At 42.8% G+C, this 12,491-nt stretch overlaps 1 protein-coding gene across 4 annotated transcripts; it reads right to left on the bottom strand.

The window, feature by feature from the left end:
• Window positions 1-1,042: 1,042 nt before the first annotated feature.
• slc2a9l1 (solute carrier family 2 member 9, like 1) lies at window positions 1,043-12,034 on the bottom strand. 4 transcript variants are annotated; one of them, XM_072714960.1, is made up of 12 exons: window positions 11,977-12,034; window positions 11,789-11,844; window positions 9,554-9,691; window positions 8,952-9,076; window positions 8,466-8,595; window positions 8,189-8,337; window positions 6,927-7,114; window positions 6,700-6,810; window positions 6,505-6,606; window positions 5,197-5,269; window positions 4,379-4,506; window positions 1,043-1,655 (listed from the first exon to the last, which is right to left on the bottom strand). In XM_072714960.1, exons 1-12 carry the CDS (start codon window positions 11,998-12,000, stop codon window positions 1,470-1,472), a joined length of 1,410 nt encoding a protein of 469 aa, XP_072571061.1. In that variant the 5' UTR covers window positions 12,001-12,034; the 3' UTR covers window positions 1,043-1,469. The 4 variants fall into 4 exon arrangements, with proteins under 4 accessions (XP_072571061.1, XP_072571060.1, XP_072571062.1 ...); XM_072714959.1 differs by lacking the exons at window positions 11,789-11,844; window positions 11,977-12,034 and adding exons at window positions 9,845-9,940; window positions 11,589-11,698 and having other exon boundaries at window positions 9,554-9,714; XM_072714961.1 differs by lacking the exons at window positions 11,789-11,844; window positions 11,977-12,034 and adding an exon at window positions 11,589-11,691 and having other exon boundaries at window positions 9,554-9,714.
• Between the last annotated feature and the right edge of the window lie 457 nt (window positions 12,035-12,491).

The following is a 12,491-nucleotide window of genomic DNA, read 5'->3' as shown; positions in this document are numbered from 1 at the left end:
CATTTGTGTTATCGCTCTTTTTTCTGTCTTGGGAAAAATTCTGTAGTTCCTGACTAAGTGTAATTTAAATTCCAGTCCCCAAAGCTTATGGTTAAATCAGCTTCCCCTTTATTTCAGCTCTCAATTGTTTCATTGTCCGTTCATTAAGGAATCCATTACTTTAAGGTGAGGCCATCTCACCTGGAGTTAATCAGTCACTTATTCAAAAGTCATGCATGAATGTCTGGATCTTTGACCATGAATTCTCCAATCCTCATCCCATTCAACCTTAATAGATTGCAGAGATGAATTTACTCAACCAGATCAGTAATGATCTGATTTTGGAAAAGAGTCAGTTCATACTGACAAGATGTACATACATCGTCACTCTTGGGGTCTGGGGTCTCCCTCATAATACTCATTACGCTCTTCTCAGTATGCCATCGGCATCCCCCAGGACTTGTGATCTTCTCAGTCATACGTCTCCCACCCAAAGTCCACTGAAGCCTACTGTTACTTTCATTTCCCTACAGAAAACTGCCTGGCCTGCTCCTTGAATAGGAAGTATGTCGAGATGTAGGATTCAGATAATCTTGAAATCATTCACATTTTTTAACCTTAGCTGTAATATAAATGCCCAGTGTGTATAATCATTTGACATCCATAAAAAGTGAGGAATGCCTCTTAAACATCTGCTCCTTCCAGACCAAGCAGGTAATCGCTTAGTGTAAAGTTTGACTTCCTCTGACCCAGACTGGGTCACCAGAGAAACTGCTGCCTAATTAATGCCTTGTTAATTTGTTTTCATGGTTAATATCACATCCTTTCCTGCTCAGATAACGTCAATCATTTTCCTCCTTGCACACAAACCGCATCTGGGATACAGTTAAACCCTGACGGCTGGTGAACATCGATAAGAAATCCCTCCAAAGACCTTCCAGAAGGTTCCGACATGGCACACTGCACAATCTCTAAATGAACATCATGCATTCTGAGGTACAAACACATTAATTGATTGTGGAAAATAACAGCTCAGGTCTGTGTGTTTTGGAACTGAACAACATTGTCTGTTAGAAGTTGATTTTATTCTTTGCAAAGACAAAGTGCACAAAAAAGTAAATCCATCAATTATTTGAAGGCAAATATTTTTACTAAGAACAATAAAGATCTAATTTGCAGCCAATTAAATACTTAGGGCATCAGGCTGGCACAAATGTTTAATCTGTACTAAATAAAACCAAACAGACTGCATTCACAGAAAGGCGCAATGTGCCGAACAGCTGAAATGTTTCAAAATTTGCTTCCAGTTAAACTTGAACCGGAAAGTCAGGGATAAATGGCCAGGAACTTAAAAATGAGTGGCTTTCTTGTTCTTGTTGCCATGGGAACGTGCAAAGAATACCATTTAAAGTATGAATTTTTAAGAGATCCAAACCCTTTCACAAGACCTGCTTCTGCAGTTTTGGCACAAAGCAAACAGACGGCTTGTTTTATAGCCTCGTCTCCAAAACCACGTCCTTACTCAGTGAAGGCCTGTATATGTGGATCTTGTTAAACTCCTCTGATATTTCAAGGAGAGTTTTGCCCTTCGTTTCGGGCACCAGGAAAAAGACAAACAGCGCCCCCAACAGACAGACACTGGCAAACAGCAAAAAACTGAAGGACTTCAAAGATGCCTGAAATGAGAACAGAGAGGAACTAGTCAAATACAATAGTAAAACATGGTGAATGGCCTTTATAGTGTGATTATCCTTTGTCCAGAAAAGGCAGAGTTAAAAATCCTTTACAGCAATGTCTTGTTTTAATTAGACCTTTATGATGATTCATTAGGTTGAAAATAAAAGGCTCAGTTTAAATGAAGAAATCCTAGTAGCTTATTAACCTGACAGAGAATGGAGTTTTAATTACAGTTTCCATATAAGATGTAAGGGTTATTGAATTCAAATACATGATGTGAGACAAATACAATCTACAAGGTGCTCTATTCATCTTAAAGTCTTATAATTCCTCGACTTGGAATGGGCTTCCATGTCAGATAGCTCCCTTTGTTACAGTTCCTAGCTGTGATGTCTTAAGGAGAATGAGAGAGCAGCTCAAAGAACCCACACCGGGATCACCGGACAGGGAACCAGAGCCCTAGCCCGCTGCCCCGCTGCCAGCTGCCCCCCTGCCTGCTGCACCCTGCCCACTGCCCCCCCCCATCCCTCCACACCTCCCACAAGGAAGGAAAGGTCTGCCTGTCACCTCATAACTCAGCAGAGTCTATAGGACTGAGTTACTGACACCGGTGTTAGGGTGCAGAGCAGTAATGCAGGGGATAGCGTCAGTCGGGACGACATGATTTACAAACGTGCTGAGCCATGCGATTTCGGAAGTTGCGATTAACAAACAATCTAATTACATACATGAAACAACACATCAGTTTATCAGGGTCACCGTCAAAGGCGGGGTTAGGGAGGGACATGGTATCAAACCTGACATACAACCTTTTAAATCAAATATAAAAAGTTAGTAATAATCTTAGCGCTTACAATAGAACTTAAATGCAGCTCTACTGTAAATAAAGACATGCATTATATTGCAGGCAGACACAGAGCTGGATTTTCCTTGGTATGGAGCCCCCAGTGGGATGCCCCCAGTCATTATGCCCCCCATCCCCCCCACCATTGGACATTACAGCAGTGACTAGTGGGGGCTGGGAGCACTGGCATGATATCTGTCAGTACGTCTGTTATTTATGGACTTCCACTCCAGCTTCTGCTTCAAACTTCATTAATATCTCACCAGAGCTCATTATACCCATACGACAAAGTGATTTAATGTTAACATTTATTAACAAAGTGGGTGAAAATGGGATATTTTTCATTCTAAACTAGAACATGCAGATACCACTACTGGTGGCAGATGGTATCGGTTTGTATGCAGTGCCTGCTTTAATCCTCCAGGAAATGCATTTTAAGCTTTTTTTAATATGGTTTTATTTGTATGCCTGGTTTACTCGAAACCTCCCACAGCGAAAGGCAAACTTAAAAGGAGAATTGAAAAGAGCAGTAAAAAGTAGCCTCCTGCTTTTAATTCAGCAACTGTGTCACTGTATTATTATTATTGTTTGTTGTTGCCGTTCACTGCACAACTCTGACCAGGATACGTGGCAAGAAATTGGATGGATTGTTAGTATTATTTTGACTTTCATTATTGTTGTTGTTGTCATTATGATTGCCATTATCATTATTTGAACTGGATTCCAATAATATTCTGAGGGATAACCAACATGGATATAAGAGAGGCAGATCCTGTTCAACAAATCTACTTGAGATCTTTGATGAAGCTCCGAGGGAAATTGATCACAAAAAGGCCTACGATGTGATCTACTTAGATTTCCAGAAGGCCTTTGATGTTGTCCCCCACAAACGGCACCTGCTTAAGCTCAAAGCAGCAGGGATTTTAGGAACTGTAGCAGCTTGGATCAAAAACTGGTTAACAGACAGGAAGCAGTGAGTAGTTATTAGAGGCACGATGTCACACTGGACCTGCGTCCATAGTGGGGTACCACAGGGTTCAATTTTAGGATCACTATTGTTCCTAATTTAAATTAACATTATTGACAACAATATATACAGCAAACTGGCTACATTTTCAGACCACACCAAGGTGAAGCAGATACTGAACTAGAAGCATAGATGCTACAGCCAGATCTTGATTTAATTAGTAACTGAACTGATACTTGCCCAATGAAATTTAATGTAGACAAATGTAAGGTAATCCATGCATTCCTTGGTAAGACCCTACTTAGAATATTGTGTGCAGGTTTGGTCACCTTACCTTGAAAAGGACATTGCTGCCCTAAAAGGGTTCAACATAGGGCTACAAGAATGATTCCTGGTCTTAGAGGAATGTTTTATGAGGACAGATTAGCTGAGCTGAATCTGTTCCACCTCGAGCGAAGGAGACTAAGGGGGGACATGATCCAGGTATATAAGATTCTAACAGGTCTGGATGCTGTTCAACCAAGTAGTTACTTCAAAATTAGTTCACATACAAGAACTCGTGGCCATATGTGGAAATTAGAGGGAGAATATTATAACTGGATTTGAGAAAGCACTTCTTTACACATCGTATAGTTATGGAATAGTCTCCCTGTGTACTATGGAATAGACTTCCTGTTAGTGTAGCGCAAGCTAAAACCTTGTGTTCCTTTAAATCAGAGCTAGGTAAGATTTTAAAAACTTTAAGCTATTGGTTGAATTCTCCCCAAACAAGCTTGATTGGCTGAATGGCCTCCTCAGCCAATCAGCTAAGCTCCCAAACCGATTCTCTACTTACAGCATAAAACCGAGCAGAGAATCGGTTTGGGAGACGGGCATCAGCTAAGCTAACGGCGGGATGCTACCAGACTCACAAGCAGGAAGGGAAAGATCATTCCCATTATGAAGAATCCCAACCACCTGAGTATCCCGGAGAAGACGAAGGCGGCCGGCCGGTAGGTCTGTACGAATATCTCATGACTGAAGGGAGGCATCACTCCAGCTGGAAGGGAAGGACACTGCGGTCACGTGGCTCACGCCCCGCTATGAATCATGCCCCCCCCGCTATGGATCACGCCCCCCCCGCTATGGATCACGCCCCCCCCGTTATGGATCACGCCCCGCGATGGATCACATCACGCCCCGCTATGGATCACACCCCGCTATGGATCACGCCCCCCCACTATGGATCACGCCCCGCGATGGATCACATCACGCCCCGCTATGGATCACGCCCCCCCCGCTATGGATCACGCCCCGCGATGGATCACATCACGCCCCGCTATGGATCACGCCCCGCGATGGATCACATCACGCCCCGCTATGGATCACGCCCCCCCCGCTATGGATCACGCCCCGCGATGGATCACATCACGCCCCGCTATGGATCACGCCCCGCTATGGCACTGTCACTCACAGCATGCACACTCAGCCACCACCGTCTGCCTAAAGAAGAATCAGCACTAGCGTTGCATGTGCTCTCTGGTAAACTATTTAAAGTACTATATGAATAATATGTTACATGAATAATATGTTACATGAATAATATGTGCCATATTCAAGCTTATACCTTAATCATAATATTTGGACGTGCAGGGCTGACCAATCACAGTTAGTATTTTTATAAATCTATAATTTTTGGCAAGATCTGAATAAAGCAATACTGTTACTGAAATTAATGTAATGCACCTACTTGGTCCACCGCAGAATATTATAAAAAGGAATATCAGGCCCACTGTACAGTATGGAATCCAATAGCCGTTCCCCTGTATTCCAAAAAAACACAAAATGAATACACACACACACACACACACACACACGCACACACACACACACACACACGCGCACACACACACGCATATGTAGGGTAAACATATCCTTATGGGGACCGCTCATTCATTTCAATGGGAAAAATGCTAACGCTAACTATGACAACCTTAACCCCTACCCTGCCCTAACCATAACCATAAGTAACCTAACAAAATACAAGAGTTTTTGCATTTTTAGTTTTTTCATAGCAGTCACTGATTTTTATAAAATAGAGTTTTCCCTTATGGGGACCAGGAAACCGGTCCCCATAAGGGAAAAAAAAACGGATATTTATCACGTTATGGGGACATTATGTCCCCATAAGGATAGGTAAACTCGTTCGCGCACACAGACACACACACACACACGCACACACACACACACACAGACACACACACACACACACCAAGGGAGTATCTCTGCCGTGTCCCTGTGCTGCCTGCCATAGGTTTCAAGCCCCCATATGACCCCATATGACCTCTGACTAGGATACATCAATGGAAGAAGCAGCAGTGGGTAATGACCTATAGGCACCGTTCAGGCCAACAAGCATGTGTTAAGCCATCCAGGAAACCCCAGGACGACACGGGGAGAACATGCAAACTCCACACACACGAGGTCATGCTGGAGACTGGAAATCTCTGCTAAGCCTTATGTGTTTAAATATCCTGATTTAATTTTGTATTATATGCACTACATTATGAGGTTTACAGTCTAACTCAATTAAATCCTAAAGTAGCGGCATAAATATCATTTCAAACATATGGATGAACAGCGGTACAGCGGCTCAGTAAGTAACACTGTTGCCTCACACCTCCAAGTTTAACAGCCTGCCTCCGCTCTTCATGTGTGCAGTTTGCATGTGCTGTTGGCTTCCTCTGCCAGTCCAAAGATAGACAGTTAACTGGCATCTCTAAATATCCCATTGTGTATATGTGCCCTGTGATGGACTGGCATCCCAACCATGGTATCCCCTTGCTGCCTGGGATAGGCTCCACCCACCGTGATAACTGGGTAAAAGATAGATTAGATTTTAGCATTTGTGGTTACTGGCTAATGTCCAGTATTACTTTTGCCCCGTGTTTTTAAACACGCTGCCTTAATTGCAGCAGGAGCTGCACTGACTCAGCTAAGAGAAAACTCTTTTATTCAGGAATCGGCAAATGATGGGCCCAAGGTCCAGGAAGCTAACCTTCAGAAGCTGTGTGAGTCCAACCAGCGCCATGAGTACAGACATGACGCCAAAGCCCTTCCACAGTAGGCTTCTCCTCCCCAAGTCCTCAATGAGAAATCCCTGGGAGACATGGCACAGATAGAGCACCGTCTTTCATCTTCCAAAGAGATTTCCCCCGGCACACTAAATGTAACTCTCTCCGTCGTGACTTACACACACGATGGAGGTCATAACCTCTGAAATTCCCAGCCCCAGGGTGACATATCGGATCTTATCCGACGGGATGCCCGCTTCCATCAGAACTGAGTAGGAGAAGGAACTGATCTGCACCAGCATTAACAGAAGAATCACCAGACGCCTCGACCACCTGACATGGCCCTGTATGTACATGCGATCCCACGTGTGTTGCCACGGGTGATGGGCATGTGCGATATGCTCACCGCAGAGACACCCGAGAACTGGATGGAGAAGGTGATGACCATGATGGTGAGGAGCTGCCAGCGGACCAGGTGATCCCTCATCAGGCCCACCACGCTCTTGGATGGCTGTCCTTTTATAGCGACCTGCTCCAGCATCATCTCCTCCATTTCCACCTTGTATTCTCCGACACCCCACAGAGTCTGCAGGGCTAGAAGACATCCCTTGGGACTTGAGGCGTTTCCTCACGCTTGTGCTTTCGGCAGGAAACTCAGGCCAATTCATGCTTCACTTTTCCTCGTGCGCTTTGGGGCTGCGGACGGACATCCGCGCAGCAGCTTGTGTTCATTGTACATGTGGCTGCGGATGCGGATGGTCGCGGTCGGTGCATGTGTACTGCGGTGATATTTCACCAGACCAGGAGGGTGCAGGTGAATTGCAACAAACACACATACAAGCAGTGTAGTGAAACTGGTGAACTTCTATGAACAGTTTTGAAGATATTGGTCAAGGCTTGGCCGGTACTGCAGTAGTACGACAGAGTAGACTATTTCGAATTCCTTATGACAAAAGGAATAATCTTATGGGCAATATTTTAAAATGATGGAATAGTGTTGCTTTTAAAAATACTGCATACTTCGGTATCATGTCTGGACAGTATGAAAAATTAGATATGCGGGAACCTCCAAGCCTTCTTATAAAGCTCACCATTAACTACTACAACAGCAACAACCTGATCGCTGATCTGTTAAAGTCCACACTGCCACCTACTGGAAACACCTAATCGATTATCATACACAGGAGCGAATGTATGCGCATGATTTCTGACAGACAATCTGGGCTCTCTGCACGGGCACCAACCCCGATGATGAAAAGTGAAGTATGCATTACCAGGCCACCACCAAATAAATCAACGAAACTCACAAACACAGCAAATGGAATCTGTATAAACTCTGATAAACACCGATTCTGGAATACTGTAACTACATAATTGACATTTCACATGCATGATGACTGCGAACATGTTTTTAAAACCAAGCATATGCTACAATAACTCCAAGAGTGTAATGTTAAGTAAGCTTGTTTTGTTGTATTTTGTAAGTGTCATTGTGAGCATGTACTAAATAAGCAATATGGAAGATGGATGGAGCATTTGTACATCTAGTCTATATTAAGCGATAATAATCATAATTTCTTCTGTGGAAGCAGATAGTATTATTGCAGACTTTGCTGTATTTTATTCAACGGCGCGGCGGCCTAATCCCACAAAGCAGATTAAACCCACCTTTCTGACACATTTCCTTGTTGTCTTTGTCTATCAGTAAGTACCTGGGTGCCTCTGGGATGAACAGAAGAGCCACCAGCTGAATGAAAGCGAGAATCCCAGGAAGAGAGAGCAGCACGTTCCACAAACTCTCATGACCTAGGAACTCCCTGTAAGAGAGCAAACCAGCGCACCAAAACGTCACGCACTGCATCGCTTTCAGCCCTCTCTAGGGAATTTCCATCCACTGATCTGTATAACCATTTTTTTTTTTTACTAGATGTGAATGAGTGAATACTTTAGGCCAGCAAGCTGTCCTGACAGTTTTCCAATGGCGAAGAATGTAGCAGATGTCAGGGTGACCATTCCTCTGAGTTTTGTAGGAGAACTCTCCCCCAGGTACATCATATGAACAAATAAACCCAGCCCTGAACAAACAAGGAGTGGTCCGTCATTCCAAATGAAAAAAAGGCAAGAAAAACACTTTTTGTTTCTTTTTAAACTGTCAGACATAAGAGATTTACTTTAGAAGACATTTCTCTACCCAGACAAGCCTAAAATAAATATGCATCTCACTGTTGCACATTCAGTTACCAACACTGTACGTCAGAAAACTTTGTTTGAAGGGTCAGCTGCTGTCCTTTAATTCCACTTCCTCGTGACATATAAAATACCTTGTGAAATTTAGAAACTCAGAACAATATCTTATCTTGCCTATTTCACAAATAGAATAGTTCCTCTTCCATGCTTAATTTCTAAGTAAATATAACACTAGTCTACGTACCTGCTGCAAATCCGTAAGAGAACCTCGCAAGAATGACCATTTCAAAGGAATTCAAAGATTTACTAGAGAACATTATCAGTGCGGACACGATGCTGATCGCGTCGTTCCACATCATGGCTCCCTTCCTAAAGCAAATACATAACAACGGTTAAACGGAAAATGTCTCAGCCAATATTCAATTCGATTCGATAACCGAATGTTGTTTTTCACTTGACGATTAGCAAATTAGGGACTAATGTGGAGCAGGGTGGCGCAGTGGAAGCTTGCTGGGCCCATAACCTGGAGGTCGATGGATTGAAACCATCCTCTGCTAAAGTGCAATGTACTTCCAATGAGGCAATCTTAAGTGTCTTTATGTATTATCGCCAAATCAAAGGATTTAAAAAAAAAAAACATTTCCCTCAGAGTAAGAAATATAAAATCCACTCTTCATCATACAGTTCTTCAATTGTTTTCCTTTCTGAAGACGTTGTTACTGTTTATGTATCATTTATGTATCAATTTGTATGAAAATGCATGGCTTGAAATCGCAGAGTTTTAATGTAAAAAGGCTCGTTACATGTCTCGAGTGCATTTGTACACGATGAAAATCAGAACCTTACCTTCCGAATCTACCTGCAAAGTACTTGACGCACATAGAGCCGATAAGGCCGCCCACGCCGTAGAGACCCACGATGCTGGACCAGATGAAGGTGACGGTGCGATTCGGCAGCGGCTCCTCATAACGCTCGAACCAGCTCCTATTGATGAAATCCTGGATGTACTGCAGGCAGACGGAACTGGTTCAAGGGTTCGTCGGAAGCTGCTCACGTTTTTAATCGATAAGTCATAAAGATATGATTACGGCAGCAAAATGAATTCAAACAATGGGGATTCAATTGAACGTGTCTTACAGGTGAAGGTGAACTGATTACTGTGACGTGAAATCCATTTTGCAAGGATCCTCCAATGCCAAGGACTATAATGAAAAATAATGCTTTCCCACGTATCTGGAAATTAACGCATCAAAGGAAAGGGGTGAATGGAAATGGCGAATAATAGTCTTTATCACAGGCCTTGAAAAGAGGAAAAAACTATAGTCATATGCAATAACCAGTGTATTATCTTCGGCACTGTATAATTGTTAACAAATCTCTACAAATAAAACATTTTCAGCGGTTATCAGTTACTGCTGTCATGTCCATCCGGGGCTTGGTGTGTAGGTATATTCCATGAGTAAATGGCACGTTTTCACCCACAAAAGGCAATTTTAATATATCTCTGACGGACCACACCTCCGCTTCGTGGGCTCAGTTTCTGCCGTGGCTCTGTCTGTGTAGTTCACATTTTGCTCTGACTGTAGGTGAATATACTCCAGTTTCCTCCTACAGTCTAAAGACAGGTGTTGCTGCAGATCGGATATTGTTTACGGTGTGTGAGTGTGTGCCTTCGTAAGGGCCAGCACCCTGTCCAGGCTGTCCCTTGTAAGCTTCTTTGGAAATGTTCCACACTTTCCCTGTCTTGGGAAAGCAGTCAGCTTAGATCAGGGGTCACCAACATGGTGCCCGCGGGCACCAGGACGCCCCGAAGGACCACATGAGTCGCACGCGGACCTGTTCTAAAAGTAGCACAACTCACCAGTGAGCAGCATCCAAAATTTAATTTTATCCTGTTGCTATTCTTCTTTAATCACATTTACATTTATATAGATTTGAAAATGACAATATCTAAAAAAGCATTTAAAACATGTTTATTATACATGAAGTTTAGATAAGTTTAGGAGGGCGTTTCAAACTGGTAGCCCTTCGTATGGCTCAGTACCCGTGAAGTAGCTCTCAGTTTCAAAAAGGTTGATGACCCCTGGCTTAGATGGTTGGTTGGACGGATGGATGGATGGATCATTCAAATTGAAACGAGGAATTTCAGTTAATATATCATTTGCGCGTTCATTTCAGTTGGCGTTTAACGCTGGGTATTTCTGTTTCATTTCTGACTACATCTTTTTAAATATATTTAAAAATAGTTTCTCTCACTACAGGGATGTGCGAAAATGAGTCATGTTGTAGCATGTTGGAAAGCTTTCCTTAAACTGAAGGTAATTAAAGTATGTAGCAACTTTCCGCTTTGCTACATTGTTCCCTGCAAGTATGACACAAAATCAGAGCTATAAATATGATATATATAGGCCTAATCAATTACCGCTTCTTTTATTCAAACATGATTTAATCAGATTCAATATGGATTAAAAAGAAAAGTAAATTTATAGCATTGTTTTGATCATCCAGTAATTTTTTTTCAGCCTTGCATCACGTTAAATCGTATTACATGCTGTTAAAATGCAATGTGAAGCAGCATCCCCCTGTTAATGAAACAAATTTCAAGACGTAAAACTATTTCTTAACAATCGATTATTTTACAGCCATTCCCACAAGTCTATGAAGACTATGTACATAAAAAGCGTCCAAACAGCAAGGAGGCGCGTTCCAGTCAACGCAACGACACGCACAACAGAAGTGAAACGATGACATCTATAGCTGTAGCTTACTGCATATTACAGGGAATTCCGTTTTGTTCTGTTGATTAAATGGGGGTATACGTATTTTTTGTTAATCTCAAAATAGTAATAATAATAAGAAAAATAAAAGATATAGATCCTACCAGTTGTTTCAGCATAGTTTCCATTCATTGCCTGTATAGAAGCAACCTTAACAATTTCCCAGACAAGGGTAACTTGACAAATTTACGGTCTGTTAAATATGTTGAAGATTTATAGAATCGTGAAGCAGCTTTCCTTTTAACCAATATCTGCATTTTACGTCATTTTATTCACGTCATTATATATAATGATTAGCACGTACTGTACTTCCATCCATCTGCCATAACTGCTTATCCAGTTGAGAAGGTCGCCTGGAGCCTATCCCAGAGAGACCAAGACAGGGGACAACTTCGGTTTAGGAGATGTTCATCATAATTCGACTTTGTGACAAATAACGTTACTGTTTAACTTAACTGTTTAACTGTTTAATTTAGACAGACTGGGACATACTTGAACATCAAGAGCTGGAAACATTCACAGGAACGGTACTGGACTATATGAAGTTCTGCATCGGAAATGTGACTGTAGACAAAAACATACGGGTCTTCCCAAACCAAAAGCCCCCTTCTGTACTGTCTCTATATCCACGACTGTAGTCCGGCCCACAGCAACAACCTCATAGTCAAGTTTGCTGACGACACCACAGTGATCGGACTCATCTCAAAGGGAGACGAGGCAGCTTACAGAGAGGAGGTTCTGAAGTTGGCTGCCTCGTGTTCAAAGAACAATCTGTCTCTGAACACCAGGAACACCAAGGAGATCATAGTCGACTTCAGGAGGCACAGCACCGACGTAGCCCCCCTCTACATCAACGGCGAGTGTGTGGAGAGGGTCCACACCTTCCGGTTTCTCGGTATCCTTATCTCCGCTGACATCTCCTGGACAGACAACATCACAGCAGTTACCAAGAAGGCACAGCAGCAGTTACACTTCCTGAGGGTCCTCAGGAAGCACAACCTGGACTC

The sequence above is a fragment of the Paramormyrops kingsleyae genome, chromosome 8, assembly GCF_048594095.1.
Source record: "Paramormyrops kingsleyae isolate MSU_618 chromosome 8, PKINGS_0.4, whole genome shotgun sequence".
Classification (NCBI taxonomy): Eukaryota; Metazoa; Chordata; class Actinopteri; order Osteoglossiformes; family Mormyridae; genus Paramormyrops; species Paramormyrops kingsleyae.
This window is presented reverse-complemented; position numbering and strand designations above follow the sequence as displayed.

Excerpts from the sequence above, each read along its gene's own strand:
- slc2a9l1 (XM_072714959.1), bottom strand. The coding sequence starts at position 11,612 with ATGGAAACTATGCTGAAACAACTG. Across the intron at positions 6,811-6,926 it reads AGTTCTCGGGTGTCTCTGCG|ATCAGTTCCTTCTCCTACTC; the intron begins GTGAGCATATCG and ends ATGCTGGTGCAG. Across the intron at positions 6,607-6,699 it reads TTATGACCTCCATCGTGTGT|GGATTTCTCATTGAGGACTT; the intron begins GTAAGTCACGAC and ends CATGTCTCCCAG.